At 28.1% G+C, this 24,617-nt stretch overlaps 1 protein-coding gene across 6 annotated transcripts in view; it reads left to right on the forward strand.

The window, feature by feature from the left end:
• Positions 1 to 24,617, forward strand: part of LOC105254397 (collagen alpha-1(XVIII) chain) — a 278,467-nt gene that overhangs the window by 66,624 nt on the left and 187,226 nt on the right. For all 6 annotated transcript variants that reach the window (XM_025408815.1, XM_025408817.1, XM_025408819.1 and 3 more), the window contains exons 3-4: positions 14,676 to 14,941; positions 16,264 to 16,539. In XM_025408815.1, the coding sequence (XP_025264600.1) occupies positions 14,676 to 14,941; positions 16,264 to 16,539 (542 nt within the window). The remainder of the gene's footprint in view (positions 1 to 14,675; positions 14,942 to 16,263; positions 16,540 to 24,617) is intronic.

The following is a 24,617-nucleotide window of genomic DNA, read 5'->3' on the forward strand; positions in this document are numbered from 1 at the left end:
ATATATAAATGGATATTTTACAAGATATTTTATAATTTATGTAAAATTAAAAAATTATTTTAAGCCTCATAATTCGGAAAGTATTTAATAAAAAATACTTTGTTATAGTGTTTTGGAAAGCTCTCGAGATAAGTTATAAAAATATGCAATAAAAAATAGGAGGTTCAGTTTAAAAAATTCAAAATAACCTTATCCTGATCTTGACGTCATCCAAGATCAAAACTGATAAGATCAGTAAATAGATCATTTCAAATCCTACAATTTTTGTCTGAAACATTTTCCTATAGGACTACTATTTTTGAAAATAATTGGCTGTTTCCAGACTTTTTGATCATCCTATATATGTATATAACAATAATTGTAATGAGATCGGTATAAAAGCTCAAATATTCCGAAAATATGGCAATTAAAAAAAATAAAACCTGCATTATGTTGTTTTTAAATTTTCATTTTTAAAAATTTACAAGTATTATTTTTAATGTATAACACATTAATAATCAATATTATTCTGTACTTAATATAAATTATATTTTGGTATGCACACACTCACACACACATATAAAATATTAATATAATAATATAATAATATATAATAATATATATAAACATCATATATTGAAATATATTATTAAGACTTATTTGCTCATTTTATCATTTTTAAGCAATTTTGTTCAATATTGAAAAAATTTTACGTAGCAAGAAAACATATAATGAAGAGAAATGAAGAGAAAACACACAAAATTAAAGAAAGATCATTTTCAATAAAGTATAAATTATTTAATTTTTACGACATTTTTATGCTCGATTGTATTTCCAAACTTGTTTATTATATATATATTAAACAGAGAGAAATCAGTTATCAATTTTATGTTTGCACATGAGAATTAGGAATTTAATAGCAAGCCTATTACATGATGACTCATTTTGCTTTAGTAAAAGGGGAAGGAAAAAGAAAAAAAGAAAGAAAAACGGAATCTTTCGCCAATTAATGTCTTTCATTCAAACAGCACATCTGTCTCACTCTCTTTTTTTCATTTCCTTCTCGAAAGTGGCACTCCTGCATTCAAAAGCTTTTGCAGCAACACATTCGCTCAATTCAACGATCATCAAGCGAATCTCGTTCAACGTGAATCGTTACCTCTGCTGTTTAAGACTGAAAAGATAAATTTTCTATATACATATCTAATTTACACAATTAGTTTAAATTATTAATTTTAGAATGCAAATTAATTATTAATTTTAGAATAATTAGTACATCGCAAATATTATAATAAAATTGAAGACTTTATTTCTATATGTTTTTTTATATATTTTAAAATATGAAATAAATTTAATTCAATCTGAAAAATATTATTCATATTTTATTGACAAAAATATAAATTATATCAATATGTCTTTCTTTTCTGTAAATAAATTATTACAGTACAGTTTATAAAACACTTGTATTGTATTGATATTCGTTTTACGAAGTCATATTATTGATATCAATGTGTTAATATCAATTTATCTTGTATGTGGAATCTACATTATACGGAGAGTTAGTTAAATATATTTAATTACGACTATAATTATAGTTATATCTAATATTATCATATTTTTATATTTATTCAAATTCAGTCTTTTGTATAGCATAAAGATTCTTCGGGAAACTATTGTGCTCGTCTTCTTCGCATGTCATGAGGAACGCTTCCTAGAGAGCACATACAAAGAGTCACCTTATAAAACGGAAATATACGAGATTTTTACCTTGGGTGAGACTTTCCGTACCGATTTGCGCCCTTTGAGATCACCTGATTTACGATAAAGCTTGAGAATAAGTTAGACTGTCATATTTGGCTGTAGCCAAATGGGGACGCATGAAAGTTCAAGTAGTAAGAAGCGCGTTCTCTCTACATTTCTCATAAATGCAGCAGAGAGATATGAAACATCTCTCATAAATACAACAGATCGACGACAATACAAAAATGAGATAGGCATCCTCTTAAGAAATATATACATTTTTTAAAAATTTATATTGCAATATAAGTGAAAAATTATATAAAAATATAAACAAATTACTATTTAACAAAGACAAACAAATATTAATATTAAAAGACCTATTTTATATAAGAAAAGATAAAAAAATTTATTTTAATATATACAGGGTGTCAGGGCTATCTGTTGCCAAAAAAAGTTTATCTCGAGAGCTTTTCAAAACACTATAATAAAGTATTTTTTTATCGAATATTTTTCAAGTTATGAGGCTTGAAATAATTTCTTAATTTTTACATAAATCATAAAATATTTAGTAAAATATTCATTTTTCAATTATCTTACCTTAATACTTTTATGTACAAAATAATGAGAGGAATCAATTGGTGTAAAGAAAACACATAATTGCTTCGAAGAAAAAATATGTAATTTGCAATTAACAATTGCTTTAATATAACATATTGAAGTAAATTAATCGTGAAGTAAAATAAATCTTGCGCGAGAGAATCTAATCTCACAGCGAGAGTTCTCGCGAAAAGATTTCTAGTTGAACTAAATGGGTACAAGGTGAAACACGGAGAAGCACTTTGACGAAAGTCGAACAATGGACGTTAAGAGAGAAAGAAGGTGTCCTATTGTCCAAAGTTTTCTGATTAAATCTCGTCTTCGAGTTCCAACATGAAGAAAAGCCTAGGTCAATCTTCCCAAGCCACTTTATATAAAATGACATCAAAAGAAATTTCAGGATGGAAAAATTCAGGATGTATGTAGAAAAAGAAAACGTCCTTTTTCTGTCTTTAAAATTTTTTCATACATGGATTTCATATGTGTGAATAATACTCAATAATACTCAATAATACTCAATATTCTGAAGCTCTTATTCGTGTTTAAGATTTCATTCTGTTTGCAGCAAAATTGTGTCACAATTTCTTTCTTTATCATCATTTTGTGTAAAATTTACAATAAAAATATCAAATAATCAATTAATTCATGTCGATTATTATGTGAAAAAACACTGATAAAAATTTTATAAATTCATGATGGAAAGAAAAGCAATTTTAAATCATTTCTATCTTTATCTCTGTTTAACTTGGAAGATAATAACAAAAATTGAACAAAAGCGAAATAAAAAGAAATAAAGTCATTGTTTAAGTAAAATATTGATCGCTTGATTTTTTGTTTTCGGATATTTTCAAATTCTCAGGGGCTTGAAAAGATTTCTTAGTATAACAAATATCGATTCTCCAAATGCTTATTTAAAAAAAAATTTTTTAAATTATAATTTATGAGAGATAATAAAACATAACATATCTAACATATCTAAGATAACATGTAATAACAAGTATAAAATATATCAGAAAAATATAAAAATTAAAATTGGAAAATTAATACATATATAAAATTTATGTTCTGTACTGCATAAAAGAAAGAGAAACTACACTTTATATATATATTTTTTTTCATAATTGCATATATAAATACACAGGTTATACTATTTTTGTTATATATTTTGTTATATATTGTTTGTATTTAAGAATATGTTATTTTAGAGAATATGTTATTTTAGAATATGTTATTTGGTGCAATAATTTATAATGCTATATATCTGAAAAGCACTGATAAATTAATTATTTTTGATTAATAAATAATCATCTATTGATTTATGATATATTTTATCAGAATATGTAATTTTTTAGAAGCAATAAGCTATTATTTCACCATATTTTTCAATGAAGAGTACCTTACTTTTTTTTGCTATAAGGACGCAAAACGAAAAGCATTAGTCGAGCGTGCTTCGTACGACTTCGATCGTTAAGAAGAGGTCCTCCAATTATAAAGTTTCAATTAATACTTGGCGCACACCATCCGGAAAATTTTACAGAGTTCGGATAAAGGATACGAAATTCGTGATTTTACGTCTCTATTTTCAACAGCCTTTGTTCATCATAGTAAACGAGAATGACAAAAGTCGGCTTGAAAGTCGGGGATTTTATCCGGTACTTTGAGCAGAATTATACAATGGCTCTTACGCCCTTCGAGGACTTTGGTAAGCTTCATGAATACTTTTACTTACACTCCCAGAAACAAAGAGTAATGAGGATGAAGTCTTGTATGTTATTTTCCGCGTATCTTTCTATATTTTATGAATTAAGTTAAAACTTTTAACATTATATAATACAATATACTTATATATTTTCTATTACAATCCCTTTTCCACATTTATATTCTTTATAAATATTCTATATTATTTTTAAAAGAAAACATGAGATTTTTCGAAAAGAGAAATCTCTCTCTCTTTCTAATCAATTAATTATATTTTATTAAAATATTTACTGTCACTTTTATCTGCATTTTAATTCAATCTTGATGCTGCAATGGCTGTGAAACTAATTGTTATTTAATGTAATTACAAGTTAAATTAAAAATTATATAATGGATTATATTATAAGGAATCTAAAATTTATCAATTATAAATGTAAAGACAATGAAATTTCACCGAGGTTTTTAAAAAAAAAAATATTCGAGATTTTCGAGAAGAGAAATCTCTCTCTCTCTCTCTCTCTCTAATCAATTAATTTTATATTTTATTAAAATATTTATTATGTGACTTACATCTGTATTTTAATTCAATTTTAATGCTGCAATGGCTGTGAGACTAATTGTTATTTTATATAATTTTATATAATTATAGTTAAATTAAAAATTATATTATTATATAAGAAACCTAAAATTTATCGATTATAAATGTGGACAATGAAATTCACCAAGATTTATACGATACCTGTATTTCTTGCGTTATTCACGTATTGATGTAATTATTTCAGTAAGATTACTCACTTGTTTAGTCGCTCGAGTTCGAATATTTAGCCTCGTCAAGTTGTTTGTGAGTTTCCAATCGTTGCGAGAATACACGGAACCCGCATCTGCTTTGATTTTGAGGCGCGTTAGATCGCGACGCATTCTGCAATTAGCGTTTCAGTAACGGCATAGTTCTTCATTCCCGTTGAATTTCCGCGAAACAATTAGCCTAAGTTTTACGGTAAATAAAACTGGCACCAATGTGAAGAGTAAATTCTCCATTGGTAGCGACATCCCGTTTCGACTTGGCACTTTCTTGCAGTAGCAGGAAACGAGAAACTGGAATGGAAAGTTTCTTGGCATAAATAGATAACATGCCTTATTTAGAAGAAGGATAATATAGTATGAAATAGTTATTAAAAATCACTAATGTAAGCTCGTTACTGATGACTTCAAAATCCTATTAACGCGACATAATTATTTTGTTATATTATATAAATGTTATATTATATAAATGTGAGAAAATGACTCTACAACACAATTATAAATTACTATATTTACAGAAGATATAGGAAAAACAACTTAACGAAGATAGTGAGATATTGAATGTTTAAAAGAGTTAAGAGAGTTAAGAGATATCTGAAAATATCCACTTAATCAGAGAATTCGTTTAAGCACACTTAGTTAAGAGACTTAAATTTACCTTAATAGAGAGTACAATGAAATTCTTCATGAAAAATGAATTGCACGAGATCTCGCAGAAATATGTAGTTTTATATGTTCTAATAATTCAGGACAAGTAATATGACCATTAATCAATTTAAAAAAAGTCTCCTACTTTCCAATATAAATAATTTGTATGCTTATTTAACAAGAACTATGTATGGTCAGATTGTAATACATTGAATTGGCCATAAGAAAATTAACTCTACGGAGAAAGCAATGTTGGATTTTTTCAATTATTGCACAATATTTAATTTGATACAGAGTCCGTATATTTAAACGATATATTTAAGTTGTGATCTAATTAAAGCGCAATATAATAATTTTAAAGCAAAAATATTTTTGAAATATTTACAAGACCGCGTAACAAACTCAAGTTTCTTAAATGCACAACTTGTGACAGTTTGAATATATTTTTCAAAAGAGTTAAATCTGAGCAAAAAAAATTACACTTTAATTGCAAATAACATTGTTATTGAGAATAAAGTCTTGTCTAAAAAATAATGATGCATATATATATATTCTTATTTTTTAAAGGAGAAAAACATTTTCTAAAGGATAGACTAAAATGAATCTTCTGACATTTGGATAAAAAATGTAAGTTATTTATATTACATCATGAATGAGTGAAAAAGATCAAGCTGCAAGAGATCAGCATTCTAGATTATCTCAACCTGACGAAATATTTTTAGATTTTAAATTTTCCTGAACGATGATCTCGACATAATAATTTTTGGATTTTTTGATAAAATAATATACTATGTATTATACAAATCTTTAAACATAGAGTTACAATTTTTTTGTTATCAAGAAATTTAGATATTAAATCTAATTTACAAATTATTCTACAAATAATATAATATTTTTACTTATTATAAATTAAAACGCAGAAATGTTTAATAAATATTTTATCTTAATATTTTGCTTTCGATTGAACAGTTCTGTAATATCTTTTTGCGCGTTATCTGCGGATCGTATCAGTACCAATTGCAATAAGCGGCGACGAACTAAAAAGAGAACTAGCCGCGCGTGAAGCTCGAAAGTCAGTGAACAAAAAAGTGGAACAATCGCGACGATTGGGTTCGCTGGCGTAAGCCGAGTAAAATGAATGAAGAAGTAGGTAAAGAGTGTAACGAGTCAGACAGGCTCTGGCATACTTCGACTATTTCAATATTTCTGATTCATGTGCCTGATATTCCTGACCGCAAGTTTCTATTGATTTAAATTTACAATTACGTTTGATATGAGAAAACGATAAATTGATGATTTCGTCATCAATTTATCGTTTTCTCATAAGTAGAGTAAGACAGGAGATATTATGTCTTTTAGGAATACTACGGTAACGATTTAATTTATATGCAATTGTATTTAATTGTAAATAAATTATATTAATATGTAAATAAATATATATTATATACAAAATTTCGGAATGTCAAATAAATTAGAAAAAAAATTCTTTGTAAATTCATAATTAGTTATATTTGATTAAAAAACAAATTTTGCATTTTCCGAAATCAATGATTATATGATTGTAGTAATGCATAAAAAACAATCATTATATGTATAAAAAAATTTTATCAACATACAATAGAGAGAGAGAGAGAAAAATTAAGCCAGATTGTCATCATATTTTGATAATTACTATAACAAATCGCAATGTTTTTTGGAGCAACAAATGCGGTCGCAATAATAAAAACGAATTTGATGACAAAAAATTTCAAGGAACCAAGCTTCAGTAAAAATAGTGCATACTGTGCTAGGCAATAAAGTAGGTAACGACTGTAACGAACCCAAGTCAGACCAATGGAATCTCTGGCGCCATCTGCTAACCGACACTCGAACCGACGTCTGACAAAAACGTTCGATTACTACTACTGTGAGCAGTAGTCGCGGACGTTACACGTCGGGCGCGACCGCTAAAATTCGCGAACAAAACCGCGAGGAAAATTCTCGTCCGAAACTCGATTTGCCAGCGAGTTGCACCTGTTTTTCTTTCCGATCTCTTGCTCCTCTAGTTTCTCACCCGAGGTTCGTTTCATCGGAAAATGGTAGAAGGGGATGGAGATAATGGAGGGAGAAATCAGAAGAGGGAGCACTCTTGGCCGCAATCTTTTGTAATCTGATTTTGCGCAATCCTCCCCTCGCAACTTCTTCCCTCGCGAGGTTACCAACTTCTAAGCGGCGCTGTTTGTTTCGCCGTTTAACTTCTTCTATCGCGTCGGTAGAATTTACGTGAGAAATAATGTGCCGAGAACGAGTTTGCATCGCGATGCGAACGCGATTTCCGAGAGATTACTTCTTCGCGAGAATGCTCTCGAGACGCGGAATTCTATTTCATCATCATTGTTGACGATATTGTAGGGCTACATGAAATATCAAGTCCAATCTTCTCTGGAATTTTCATAAGATTGAAACATGATTTTTATAATTAGTTATCAAGAATATAAAAAATAGATAAATAAATATATATTGTAAATTATAGATGAGAAGAAAATGACTATATTATATATAAACTTAAAAAATTTTATTTAATAAATAAAAACATTTATATTAATAAATTTCGAAATAATTAATATAATAAACAAAATAAATATATAAATAAATATAAAATTTTACACAATTTTATTTAGCTATACAAAACTTTGCATACAACACATGTACATACGTGGTTCTTTGATTGTATGACACATTTACATTTTGACATATATACATATGTATTATGTTTTGGGAAGTAAATGAATTACATAACTAGTAATAATCTTAAATTATGAAGATTATATCATTTTAAACAATTATTTAGTGTATAAAATTATTAATAAAATCTAGATGAGACTTTTCTCTACAAAAATTCACTTAAAACTAACATAAAACAAAATTTTCATAAATATCAATACAATATTTTTACATATATTTTCTTGTCTTGAGTCTTATGCAACCTTGATTTCTATAATTAATAAGATGAAACTGTGTGGATAATTAATTATCTCTCGCGTTACCTGCACAATTTAATAGTTACGTGCACAATGGAAAACAAATACAAATGAAGATATAATGAAAATTTAATAAGAATGTTATAATATTTCTGTGCATTACAAACAAATATTGTTCCACTCTCTTAAGCAAACTTTAATAGAAAATATTTTTGTCTGCGTGGCCGCGCGTGATAATTGTTCGAAAATAAACGCATTTCCGCGATGCGATTTTGTGAATATGTCGCGTATATGCGCTAGACTGTGAGAATGTTTTTATTCCACATAAAGTAAACATCGAGTCCAGGCACAATCATTTCGGCGTATATTTTCCATGCACAATAAACAGAAGCTTATAAGACTTAAAAATACAATGTCGCTCTCGCGTAGCGACCAGTAGTTGTCGGCCAGTAGTTTTCAATGTAATAACAAACAGCGCAAGATAGCGGCATATTCTTGTTTTTAACGAGGCTGCATCTACCTGCTCGTCACTTGGCTTTACTCGAACTTTTGATGAAAAAACGGACTTCTTTTTGTCTTTCATCGCTTCGTGTTCCCGCTATTGTTTCCAGCAGAATTTTCTGACGCAAGCGACTTAGAGATTTTAATACAGAAGATGCAAGAAAGAGAGGAAACTCGTGGATCTCTTAACTTCTCGTTCCTTGCGTACTACACTGGTCTATTGTGCAAAGCTATTTAAGACAAGAAATTATTTTATCTGAAACTTCAAACAGAATCGCAAAGATCTTTTTAAGAAATTGCACTTATTTCTAAGTATATACATTATATATATCTATAGAATTGTACAATATGAAAAGATGTAGAAATTTTCAAATATGAGAATTGTTCCATTTCCTACGAATTTTGTCATGTTTATTGTCTTTATCATATTTCTATTTCATGAAATATTTACACGAGTATATATTTTTTGTGTATTCTTGTTTTCTAACTTATTTATTTTTGTCATTAAATGAACATCCTATTTTAATATTAAAATATAAAATTTTAATTTTGATACATAATTAATTATAATATTTTATTCTATAATTACTATCACGTAACACGATTGAAAAGAGAAGATATATGTGCAAAATAAATGTAAAAAGATATTATACGTTAGAAAGAATGTAATATATTGATAATTTTCATAATTTATTCCAATAATATAATGGCTTTCAAAAATACATTATTTAGTAGATATTGTGCATTAGCTTATATGAAATATATATATATATATATATATATATATATATATATAATACTTTAAAATAGTAGAATAATATTAATATATGTAAAAATATTTCGATTGTAACATTGCCAAATATTATATTATAAAACCTTTTACCTCATATAATAAAATTCATATAAAAAATTCATATAAAAAAATTTGTATTTATTGATTTATACATTTATAAGAATATAATCTGTGTTTATTCAATTTTGAATATATTAAAATTTATTTTAAACGAAGCTCAATTCAATTCATTTCCAATGCTTTTCGACAATAAATTACATTTTTTTAAATATACAATTTGTAATGTTCAAATATACAATATATATAATTTTTTTTTATGTATTTCACATAATTTTTGAAACATCTCTCATTGATTTCATTTAATTAATTAGTATGTTCAAAAATGCTCAAAATATTAAGATAGCTCGCAGTAGCATTCTTCGTGCATTAAAATATGCAAAAATACGAGATGAAAGTATTCTCCGTGCGCCAGAAATAAACTGTTCGCAAAAATTGCAGAATTGCATCCCAACCAAAGAAAAGCGCCATCCCTGATGGGAGATCAGGAAATTTGCTGGAATGTAAGAACATCTCTCGGGACGTCTTTCTTACGTTATATTCTCACGGAGACTTTGCAATGGTGACAATGATGCCTACATGTTTACTCGATATTTTGCTTTTCATGTTTGATGAGTTTTTTTTGGAAGATACATAATCGTTAGAAAAATTGACAATCATATACACAATGATCAAATTCTTTCTATTCAAATGTTTTATATATCTTGATTTTGATGGCAGTTTTTATTTATAATAGCTAGAATTTTTGTAAAAATAAAAGATTGTCACTATATATAAATTCTAGCAATTATAATAAAATAATTTTGCTAAATTATGTTTGTAATTATCACTAAATGTGTCGAATTCAGATAAACATTAAATACCATACATGCACTACTTTTAGAAATAATATTTGTATACGTCATCTTGAAATACATAACCATATTGTTATATACTGATACACCAAGATGATTTTATAAGTGCTAATGGAGTACGATACAATATCCAAAATAACGCGAAAAATAACGCAAAAATACATCATGGATGATGAAACAAAAACATTAGCCTGTAACAAACACCGCAACAAACAGCAGGCACTGCATTGCAGCATGGGAAAGATGCATAGAACTCGGCAACAAAACTCTCTTCGCGCGTCAAGAGTTTAAAGAAGACATTTGCATCTCGACTCGTATTGAAACATTCAATTCGTTCGTTCGATCTGTGAGATTCATGGATTCATTCCTGTATGCGCCATCGGAAAAGTTGTAACGAGCTGACATGGCGAATTGGCATACGGATTTATGCAAATGTATTCGCGCAAAATACGAAGAAGGAGGCGAAAATCATGGCGGAGCGGAAAATCGCATGCGTGAAATCGCATATTATGCATCACATTATTATTACAATAATTTATAATAATTTTTTTGAATATGCGCGCTTGCGAGTGAAGTTTATTACCTAATTATCCTCGGACAAAGCAACAATTTTGCGTGTACATATGCCTCATGCATATTGGCAAGCTTCTAGAAAATTCAAAACTATTTTCACGCTAAATTATATTTAAAGCTACTGCCTGTCGCTCTCGCGCCCGAAATGACAAAAGCGCTAATTTATCGAAGTGGAATATGATTGTGCGATCGATAAACGTTGATGTCTATTTTAATCTTTATTGCTGATATGACTGCGGGGTTGTTTTTGCAAAAAACAATAATTTATTATTTTATATGCGAATATCGAGCATTCATCATACGACATCAAAATGATAGCTGTTAATATATGGTTATTGCAAAATATATGAATATATATCGGCGGGAGAAATCTAATCTATAATTTCAGAAGCATAGCAATAAATATACCTACGATAGAACAAAATTTGAATGTGACACATTTATAGCAAGAATATAATAAGGAAAATATTAATTAATGTCGAAATAAATTAAACCCAAATAAAATTCCATTAACCTATTACGAGCAAATTTCTGTGAAAATAGGTTTTCGTATGATTATTTTGAAATAAAGCGGAAAGAAAGCGCACAGAGCGGAGATCCATTCGTTTATTAAGTCCTGTTTTCGCTCTTTAATTACTATCACCTCTTTCAATCTGCATATCCCGTGCTTCCTAGTTTGGGCTTCAAAATAACTTGGGCCTATTGCAATTTCGGCGCAAAATAGAGATGTGCGTCAGGAGCGTATATGCACATAGGAGGTCACTTGGTTGGTTTCTATACCGGCGTTCGAGTCACCGTGCATATCAATTCCGTGCTGCAATCCATCAAGCATTGAAATCTTCCTTACTGTTATTGCAAACTTCTCGAATAAGTATTTTCAGGAAAATCGGAAAATAATAGAAAGCGCATTTTAAACAATCTATCTTTAGAGAGAAAAATAGTGACTTGTATAGTTTGCACATATATCGATAATATTTGTTATATATATATCTGCAGGAATCAAATTTTTTAATCGTGATTAAAAATCTTAAAATTAATAAAATCTCAGTTTTAAAAATAAGGAAAATAAAAATATTCAAAGATATTATATAAAAGATTCATGTACAATTTGTTGTTAATATAAATGTCAATAATTTTTTTTATTTTTTGTTGGTTGTCAGTATAAACGGAAGATACCTTTTGTATAATATTATTGAATAAATGCATTAATATTATATACCTTATATATATATATATATTTTAATATATTATATATAATAATATAGTATAATATATATAATACATGTAAGGTATATAATACCAATTTTTTAAATATTTCTCAAATCTCAGAATATACTCATCGGACATACATTCATCCAGTTTCATATTTGTTGTTTGTATAAATAAAAAATTGGTTTACTCTTTTGCAGAACAGACTACTCTACTTGCAATTCGCAAAAAATGTAGTCAGTAGAAAACAAGTCGGATAGGAAAACGAGAATTCGTTGGGCACTCAACGTTCTCGTGGCCGTAGAATATGTTACACGAGAATATGGTGCAACCCCAAATGCAATTTGGAAATTACCTCGGGCGTGGCGATAATTTAACTTGCCGTTCACCAACATGCTGTTACGTGTATTTTCGTTGGACATTTTTACTTTGCTCACGAATTTCGCTGTTAGAGCAGCTGCTTATAATATGAGAATACGTGTGGGAAAAAAGATACAAAGCGAATATTATATATAAAGATGTGAGATATTTTATTAGCCTTGATATATATATGGTACTATTTTAAAATATTTCTTTTTCATTCAAATATTTATTTTTTATATATCTTTTTCAGAGCACGAAATGTACAAAAAAAGAAACATGTTTTTTATAATCAATAATATGATTCTTCTGATTAATCTCATTCGTGCTTATTAAAGATAAAATTATGTCACATATTTCAGTATATGCTAATGATCGTTCAAGCAACAATATCAGGTATGATTTAGAGTAACGAGAAGCGTCTTTTAGCAATGACTAGTCGAGCGTGTCGACGTCTGCTCGCACGAAGGATTTTTAATGCGATTTACTGCAGCAACTCGTGTCCCCGACAATAAATATCGGTTATCGGGCTTTCAGCCGCGAATATCACGCAATGTATCGAGTGTCATAGGACGAAGCATGACGCATGGCGGGCAAAATGGTGTTGTCATATATTAAAGAATTATGATCTTAATCACACCGTATGTGCACAGATTGCACACGCATATAATACAATGTTTTGTTATAATAAAGTTTTACTATATTTTTATTCAGTAATGATATATCGATATAAAAAAATTTTTCTATATGATTTAAAGCTATCATTTCCGGATGCAATATATGTAAAAAAAATTCTGTTATAAAAGATTATAAACTTTCATTGCAAATCCTCAATAATATTTGCTGAAATTGAGTATGCAATATATTTTTAAGAATTAAATCATTTACATCAGTTTCCTTTCTTTTGATAATCAACGTTATCAAAATATTCCTAGTAATAGCACTTTTTGCAATAATTTTTCGATATTTAAAACATTTCTTAATATTTAATAAATTTTCTAATATTCTAATAAATGAGAGAATTTTTGTGATTTAATTCGTTTTTTATAAATTGTAAGAATTAATAAAATTTTTTCAATATATTTTACATGACGAATTTACAACTAGATACTTTAGTCTAGATAGTCTAGATACTTTATTTAAATAATTTTCCTGTGAAATAATCTTACTAGAATATCACTTACTAATCTTCTCTCCCTCTCTCTCTTTCTCTCTTAAAACCCGTGCGCGAAAAATTAATTAAAGTTTCTACATTCCCTCGGAACTATTCTTTCGTAGTTTCTCGGACAGAACTCTTTTTCGCGGAATATCCCATTCTCAACAGTTTCCTTAATTAACCTTGTTCTCATTGGATTCCCATAACTAATTGGGCTAAAACATGTACATGGAGCGGTGCATTTGTATATATGTATTTGTTAATTTATATAAAAAAGTAATATGTATATACACAACAGATTATTTTTTTATATCCAAGAATACATTGTGAGAGCGGAAATGAAGCTTATTAAGATAAAATTAATGATTTAGTAGAAGGAGCTAACTTTTTATATTTTTGCATTACGAATAATCTTTGCTAGAATCTTGTATTAAAAATACTTATAATTTTCAGCATTGCGGGAAAATCATATGTTATATCCTATCGCTGTGCTTTTTACTTCAACACTTGTTTCACAGCAAGAAAGATGATAAAAATTTAATTAACATTAATTTATGCATGCATTAATTTATTTCAGAATTTGTTTTCAAATAACTTCGATTACACACCTATCAATCTCTGTAACATTTCAATTTAATACAATATTATTATGATACTTCAATATTGTTAGATTAATTAGTTGTTCGAATTGTCAACATTGCCACAATTAAATTCAATGTAATAGAAACTATTGACGTGTATGCTTTCAGAACTAGTATACGATTTAATGGAGGCGTCGGTATCGTCAACGGACGATAACAATCTTTATATAGATGACGGTCTGGACGGATTCCCGGCGTTTGGCTTCCGACCCGGATCCGAAGTGAAGCAACCGCACAGATTGTACCTCCCGGAAAAGTTGCCAGCCGAGTTCACTTTAGTGGCCACATTTAAGCCGACCTCTTTCCGAACGAGCTACCTCTTTGCCGTCCTTAATCCCTTCGAAACCGTCGTCCAATTGGGCATTAGAATTTCGGTAAGCGCATAATACACGTCTTTTAAATCTCTAACTTTTTCTACAACTGCAAATCTTTGCAACGACAAATTATTTCCAACTCGTCGGGATATCTCTTTCACAAAATGTTACAGGATTTTATTAAAGATTATGAGCGAATCGTATGGCACGACTAAGTGCGTAATAGTATAATGTTGAAGAAAATAATGGCGTATACGAGATGAAACAAGGAGTAAATGTCTTGCAGAAATAAGAGGATGAACGTGAAACAGGACGTTATTTGATAAAACTTATTATCAAATATAAATTAATAAAATATAAATATAATTTGATAAAACTTTATATCAAATTATAAAGAAATCCGCTTTTACAGTTGGATAATTATTAGCTCTTTAACAAGATTTTATCAATGTAATTGTGATTCTCTTATGTTTTTGTCTTTTTGAATGAATAAATGAAAAAAAGATAACTATATGTGATTGCGATGATAATATTTTTTATAATTTTATATTTATTTTTCTTTCGCAGATAATATTATTTTCTCAATGATATCATCAAAATTGTAACTGTTTTCAAGTTAAAAATAAAAAAGAACTTTTTATACAATTAGTTACATATTTGATCAAGCATAATTATTATTTAATTAAAAAATGCTTATAACAGTGTCTAAAGCAATTTTTATTCTGTGTGAATTTTTATAATGTGTAAGTTACATTTTTATATCAAGAATGTTTTTTTTCTGAAGACATAATGTAATATTTTAAATTTCTGACTTAAAAATGCAATCGTTTCAAAAACCAAGGTTATCTTATAATTCTTACTAAACGCTATTTTCTATTTTTCGATTTTCTCCGATTCGCTCGATAATATCGCTTAATCTTAAGATTTCTTTTTTCTCGTACCCTTTTCAAGGATCATTCTCGTGACATGTCACGTATGTGCTTTGAACGATAAGCAAAGCGGATTCGAGCATTTCTAGAAAACTTTGACATTCGAGAATATTTTCAATTATATATATATCGACATTGTTCAAAATATCAAATTATGGCGATACTATATTGCTTTATTTATCCAATAATTATTCAATTTTATAACTCTTTGCTTTATGGTTTTTTCTTTAAATGTGGCTTAGATCATTCTCGATACATTTAATCTATTAATATAGAATATTGTGTGAAAAAGTTCATTTTTATCGATATTTATTTTTATATCGATTTTATTTTTATCGATAATTAATTGCTTTCTCACATTTATGTAAAATTGCATTTTATTAATTACGAAATTTAAATGTGATTAAAATAAAAACTGTTAAGAATTTTACATTTTCTCTATTATGCTCGCAGGATGGACCTGGCTCGAACCAGAACATCTCGTTGGTCTATACGAACTCGGACGAGCACTCTCACTCGGAGGAGGTGGCGAAATTTACCGTGCCGAAGCTTACGAAAAAGTGGTCGAAGATCGTCATTAAAGTTTCCACGACCGATGTCACCTTCTACCTCAATTGCCACGAGATGTCCCGACAGAGGGTCACCAGAATCCCTCAGGAATTAGTATTCGACACTGCCAGTACGCTCTACATCGCACAAGCTGGACCCCACATTCAGGAACGATACGACGTGAGTACCATGCACACCTTTCCTTTCTGCAAAAAAAAAAAACAAAAAAAAGAAGAAAAGAAACTAATGGATACCGCGAATGTTTGTGCGTGGCGCAACGAAACGAAACGAGCAGAACTTATTGTGCGAGCGATGCTTTCCATGGAAATTGACCTAGCTAAACTCGCAATGAGTATTCGTAACGAAATAACGTGAATAAATAGATTCCATTGAAAATGGAATTTTTTCCCGAATCAAATGACATAAGATAAACAAATTTGTAGGATTGCACAAGACAAGATAATATTCGTAAAAATATTGTATTGGTTTTCAAAAATTTAAATCTTGCATTGGTCTAGAGTAAATCTTTCTATCAAAAATTTCGTCTTATCTCGAATTTATTAACAATTTTTATCTAATATTCAACAATTGTTTTAAATAATATATTTAACATAATCTTTATAATATAATTTAATTATTATTATTTATGTCATTTGTGTACACATTTTGATAAGTAAACGAATGACATAAATAGTCATAATAAAATGTATAAAGATTATATTAAATATTATTTTAAACAAGTGCAGTATTAGACAAAAATTATTAATATGTACATCTATATATATATATATATATATATATATATATATATCCATTGTCTTTTACGAAAAGGCAGTTATATATAGAATGCAGTTGCGACTCATGCATGCAATCAGAAAATTGCGCATGTGTTGTATGCAAAGTTTTATGTAGTTAAAAAATTTTGTAAAATTTTATGTTGCATTTTATTTATTATATTAATTGTTTCTAAATTTGTTAACACAAATATTAATCTAAATTTGTTAATATAAATGTTTTTATTTATTTAATAAATTTTTTAGATTGGTATATATTGTATGTAATTTTTTTCATCTAATTTATAAATAAATATATATTTTAATTTTTCTTTTAAATTAATAATCTTGACAAGACCAATAAACTTGATACTAATTAGAAATCTTGTCTGGATCTTGTCTCGAATTTCAAAACAAGACAACATTAAAACTAATCTCTTGTGCAATCCTAGAAACTTACGTGAACTCATGATGTTAACATAAAGCTAAAAATATATTTCGTTTCGTGAAGCTACACAACACGACGTCTTCCCGAACGATATTGTTTTTCTCTTATTTTGAACAAATTGATTTCGTTTCTTGGCCGAGAATATAAACGAATTTATTTAAAAAAAAATATCTCTATATTTGCCTTTCTTTTTGATTCTTTGAGCGCGTTTAAAGGTGAATCTTATATATCTCAAGATTCAATTCGCATTTTCCTTCATATGCTATAAAATATCTCGCATTCTTTCGAGAAACGAAAATGATTCGTTCGGGAATTCATAACGAATTTTTCCTTACACATTTGTTACTTGTTTCACGAGTTTCGTCGTATTAAGAGGGTCAGCCGTAAACTTCAAAATAAGACGCAAGAACAGTCGCGGAATTAAAAGTGGCGAGTCGTGAAAGATAAATCCGTATCGATATATATCCCTTAAGAATTTAATACCATATCCGGCACCGTTTAGTAAAATAAATAAAAAAGAGAACGAGGTAAAAGAGTGGCACGAAAATGCGGGGAGCGCCATTGGATAAGGAGTAGCAGATTCAGAAGGAGTACGAAAAATCTCATCGAGATCTTATATTGATGTTATAGATCTGGTGCCTCTATTTCTCGCTATTGCTCTCTCAAAGAGCATTCGAATGGCTCGAGAAAGACACCACACACAATAAAGATCGAAGGATTTTCGTCGTTTGCAATCATCGATTCAGAGAACAGCAATTTGCTATCGAGAAATCCTTTTGCACTTTGCAGTAATCTGTGCCTAAAAATAAGTTTTCAAAATTACACTAAAAGAATCATATTTACTAAAGATAAGTCTCAAAAAAATTATGTTTAAATATCAATAATAGTATAATTATTGTATTCCAATTTCACAAATAGCAATACATATATTAATATCGGCTGATCTTTTAGCATATAATTCTTTAAACTTATCTTTTGTAAATATGTATATGAACTTGAAGCATATGAAATTAAAAATTAATCGCAAATATATTAATAAACTCTTTCTCGATAAACTTTTCCAGTAAGTAAATTTCAACGACTATTATAATGCATAAATTCCATACATACAGGTATATAGAGTCGCATATATTAATTCATATAAAATCGTCAATGTATATAGAATATATCGATTGAATCATTCTTGGAAGCAATGGCGACCCTCTTTCAGGGGTCATGCTTTGTTCCAAATAATTAATATCGACTCGGCGCGAAAGCGTGGGAATAGTATTTATGTATCATCCCAGTCCTTTAGAACCTCTATATCATATTAACAGCGAGGACAGCGTGATTACATATCACCAATATAGGAGAGGATAATTAGTTCTCATCCTGACGCAATATGACTATCTACACAAGAGCCACGTGTTGCACATCGATGCACGAAATGCATTGATTTACTCCTTCGTTAATTAGTTATCCTCCATAATAGACGAACTGTAACATATTGCAATATTTCGAATTAGTTATATATTACATTGCTTTCACCTTGCGCGAAATTTCTCTTGCGATAATTAATTTATGCGCTATTAATAAAATTGCCCGAGAAAATTTTTTATAATTTTATTGTGTCAAAATGTAATGTATAACTTACGCGTATTAATTAATATATTTCTAATATGCTTTCGTAAGAACAAAGTACGATAAAATGTTATTACGAACTTTAGATATATACGTTTAGATATATACGTTTAGATATAGCCGTTTTGTTCTTAATCTTCCGTCTTAATCTTGCGTCTGCAAGATTATTTTTACTGGCACGGTCTACACGTTAGATCACTTAAGACTTCCCAAAGTTCTTTTATTATTCTAAGTTTTAAAAAATCTGAAAAAATTTGGGATTACTCTTTGAAGTTTTTGTAACATCATTTAATCGTTGTTGAAGTCAAATATTAAATTTTTTTTATAAAATCGAATAAGAATTAGACAAAAATAAAAATTTCTCAAAAATTTAATAAATGCAATAAATAAATATTAAAAAAGTTATTATAGATTTATACTTTAAATTATGACTTTTCAAAAGAATATAAACTTATTTGCGGTAATCTCAAAAAGTATAATTATTTTGAGACCTAAAAGTGTAATAATTTTATAAGGAGATACATATAAATAATTAAATTAATTATAAATATTTTTGATCAAATAGTAATAAATGAATGGAGAGTGAGTTAAAAAATGCAAAAGCCAAGGGTTAGCCTAAATGATTTTAAAGAACTATCTACTATGCAAATAGTATAAAATATAAGATATCGTACTAGGAATATATGTTTTTTTTGAGTAATTGGAAATTACATAAAATGTTACATATTATTTTTTCTATTTGTTATTCTAGTAATCAATATTAAAAAAATGTCAAAAAATGAGAAAAATGAGAATTCATTTATTTGTAAAAATATATTGATCGCCATCCTCAATCTAAGTCGTTTACGATCTTAGCTTAATTTTGATTCTGTGCTAGTCGAAAACAGACTGTTATCTTGATCACGCTTGATGATTGATGAAGATTCCATTACTAATAAATTTTTTTAAAAAGAGGAACCAGGTTTCTTTCTCTCTTTATTTCGAAATAATTTGAAATTTAATTTTCGTGTAGATTATTAAAGACAGATCGCAGACGAAGAGTTTTTTATAAACGCTAAATCGATAATTATCGTTTTTGCGATTACAAACGATTTAGCGTTTATAAAAAACTCTTCGTCTGCGATCTGTCTTTAATAATCTACACGAAAATTAAATTTCAAATTATTTCGAAATAAAGAGAGAAAGAAACCTGGTTCCTCTTTTTAAAAAAAATTATTAGTAATGGAATCTTCATCATTCATCTCGATAGTAATCAAGATAATTTCCAATTTAGTTGTATCAAGATAGAAAGAAGAATATCATTTCATATTTTGATGTGAAAATTTATTCAAAAATCTTGTTTGATTTTAAAATTAACTCGGAATGCATAATAAATAATTTAAATGGTGATAAGCAATTGAAGATGGAACAACGCTTGTGATGTATTGTGATAAATTTGAAAGGGAACAAAATTGTGAAAATGTATGATTTTCGAATGCAACCGCGCTTTCCCTCTTTCGTATCTTTAATTATTAAAATCGGAACCTGTCAATATTACCACCGTTATTAGTGGATGCGTACGTGTAAGTGCATTTTGTTATGCATGCGAATATACATAATTACATCGCGTCAATATTACTGGCCTGAGAACATTTAATATTTCGCGAATACATGCTAAAAAAAATTTGTTATTACGCATATTTGATTTTATGTTTTGCATCTTTTATTCCTCATGTAGGGATAGAAAAAAATAATAATATTGCTCTAGAGGTAAATAAAATATAATTAATCTGTGCACATTATGAGCAAAATGTGAAAACATAAAAATAATTTTCGCATTTTTACATCGCTCTACATATTTGCAATTGCCCTCACTTATTTATTGTATGACTACAACTATTCTGATAAAAATTAATCAGGTATATTTACTTTTTATGAATATAATCTTTACGTATTATCTTTTAAATTGTTTTATATATTATATATAAAGATTGTGTGTATATATTATATATAATTTTTATATATGTAATATTTATATATAAAATTATGATATATTAGAATTATATATATTATATATTATATTATATTAATTATATATATATATATATATATATATATATATATAAAATTTTTATATGTAAATACATAATTTCATATATTTATATATAAAATTATATACTACATTTTATATTTATTTATAAAAGTTTGATATGTATTATCAAATAAAAAAAAGCATTTAGTAGAAATAAAATATCATCAAAATTGTGTAAGAATAAAAGAAAAATAATCAGACATGAGAGTATGTCCGAATATGCGTGTGGAAGAACATTCGCGTGATTCCCAGCGATCCGTTCCGCTTTTCTTGCACTTTTGCGCAACAAGGATTTTGGAACAGAGTTGCATCGCACCCGGGAGACATTCTTATCGTGCATCGTACTGTCGTTCCAGTCTCGCGATGCTATTTTCCGCGTCTTTCGTTTGACTTTTTCACATCTTCCCAAGGTAACAACGAGACGTAGAAAAGTTCCGCAACCATTCCGATCAACACGATTCGCAAGTTCTCACCCTGCGCGGGCTAATCTCTATAAATTGTGCCATCTCTTGCCCTTTCTCTCTCGACGCCGACGAGAGATGCTTTGCAAGGTGGTGGTTTCGTAAGAAGAACATACGAATAGAAGCTGCAATTTTCACGAGATACAACACGATATTCGTATTTTATACGGCAAAAGCAATGGGATTTAGTGGCTACGTGCATACAAATCACATACAAAAGTTTGCAACAATTGCAAAAACGGTTTTTTTATTTTTGAAAAAGCAAATGTGAATCGACAACATTGTCGATTGAAAATTTCTCTTCTTTCTTTAAGAATTTTTTTATGTTAAACATTAATCATATATACTTATTCTTTATGAGACGATAAAAAAAATGTCACATATGTTTGGAAAAATTAAAAAAATCATCGTGTTTATAAAGCATTTGTTAAATTGTAAAATTACTTGTATGAGATTTATAGTAATTATTTGACGATATCATGTAAAAACTTTTTGAAAATTCATTTTTCTAATAATTTTTCATATTTTATTGCAAATGAAAGATATTATTTCCGACCAAATTTAACTTTATGTTTGGGGAGTTCTCTCTTTGTGGTCGGAAATTTGATGTTTTTGTTTAATGAAATAATTTTGATTATTCAAAAATTTATGATAAAAAGTATTCTATGTATATTTGCGATAATTACATTTCTTTTAGCGAAACGTTTATTATTTGCATGTCATATTAATTGTGTTTTAATTGTCATATATATTTTACAAGTAATATATATTAAAATTATTAATTTAATCCAAAATACAAAAGAGAAATATACCCTATTATATCGAGGTAACTTTTTAGTGGAAGAAAGTAAACATTTCTCACATCTAAACTAAATAAATTTGTAATCTAAAGTAAACAAATATATATTCTTATACGAGATTATATATATAAAGAAGCTAAAATATATATATATATATATATATATATATATATATATATGTTTAATACATAGAAAAATATACAGAGTGTCCGGTAATAATCATATCACGTCTCATGTGCAGCTGGAGCTAAATTAAACTAAATAGAAAACTCCGTTTCGTATTGTTTGCAATTTTCACAATAATTAATAAGAAATTAATTAATAAATATCGATCAATTTGCGCGAATATTAGCACGTGGCAAAAGAAAGCTGTGTGGTTATTAAGGCGAATAACGAAGCATTGGGAGGAGCGTTTTTCAAATGACAATAACTACATACAAATTGTGCGTAATAATGGATTCTAGTACTTTAGCAACCAGGTTACAGCGGACTGTCTCTTTTCGTCATTATAGTAATATTCCTACAAATTTGTCGATCTTTTTTAATTATTTTCTCATTAATTTTTGTAAAAATCAATGAGAAACAAAATGGTAGAAAATTTTTCTATTTAATTTAACCTGTTCTACTTGCATATGAGAAGTGATACAATTATTACTCTGTATATTTAAGTAACATCCTTCTCTTCAAATTATGTAGATAAGATAACGCATGTTGCAACGATATTCACATCTAAACAAATGAGCCATTTCTAACATCATCTTGTATTTTATTAAATCTCTTTCTTTTTACATTGTTAATTTCTTCATGTTGCTAAACAAATGTTTTCTTTAAGATAATGGAAACGGAAGATTCTATTCTTTCTGGTATTCAGGAATCGAGCAGTCGATAAATTACCAATCGCGACTCCCATTATTGGAATGGATTGACTTTCACAGAACCGCAGTTATTCCAAGTGTTTTGGGCAATTTTGCACTGCGGTTCATCTCATACCGGCCTCTGCAATATGCGCGGCATGCTCTAAAATCCGTCATTATCCGGTATGTGCACAAATGCTTATTCACGTGCCACGTATATTTGAAAAGTTCATGCTGCGTCCGTATAGTTCCTTAACAAATTTCCTTAACTATCTTATTTATAATAAAAATCTGTAAACCTATAATAAAAATTTCATTTATAACAAAACGCATTAATAACTAACAATATTTCAGCATAAAAAATTTTCTACAATTAATAATAATAATATAGTTCAAAAAACTCAAAACACAATATTTGTATAAATATTGTATTAATATAAATAAAATAATATATATATTTGTTTTTTCAAAAAGGTAGTTGCATAGATATATATTGTGTTTTATAATGTAATCTGCTAGAACGCAGATGCGGCTTATATACATAAAATTAGAAAACTATGTACATACGGTATATGTAAAGTTTTATGCAGTTAAATAATTGTGTAAAACTTTATATTATTTATATTTTGTTTATTGCATTAATTATTATTAAATTTATTTTATAAATGAAAACATTTATTAACATAAATGTTATTTAATAAATGAAAACATTTATTAATATAAATTTATTAACATAAATGTTTTCATTTATTAAATAAAACTTTTTAAATCCGTTTAATAATATAGTGATTTTTTCTCTTTTAATTTATAAATATTCATATTTATTATATTTATTCAATTTATTATAGAAACATATCAGAGTTTTATATCAAATTAGTACTGTAAAACTAATTTTTACATGTAATATTTAAATTTGCATAGAATTTGCGTTACTATTCTCGCGAAAAATTATCGCAATAAGAAGACAAATCTCGTAATGATATTGTCACGCATCCTGAAATTACAGAACTTCAATTACAAGATAAGATATGCCGGTGAGAAGAGGACGTAGAAAAAAACTACGATGAGAAAAGAAAAGGATTTCGACATCCGCTCGTAGTTTAATGTCGCGATGAGAAAAAAAGAGCCATTAACCCCAGCGTTGCCCCTTTAATTCTGCCGTATTATTACAAACAGCAGCAATGTTACAAACAGCAGCGCACAATGCGATGGAAAAATTAGTACGTTGCTT

Source organism: Camponotus floridanus, unplaced genomic scaffold (assembly GCF_003227725.1).
Source record: "Camponotus floridanus strain SB8 unplaced genomic scaffold, Cflo_v7.5 scaffold23, whole genome shotgun sequence".
NCBI classification, from domain to species: Eukaryota; Metazoa; Arthropoda; class Insecta; order Hymenoptera; family Formicidae; genus Camponotus; species Camponotus floridanus.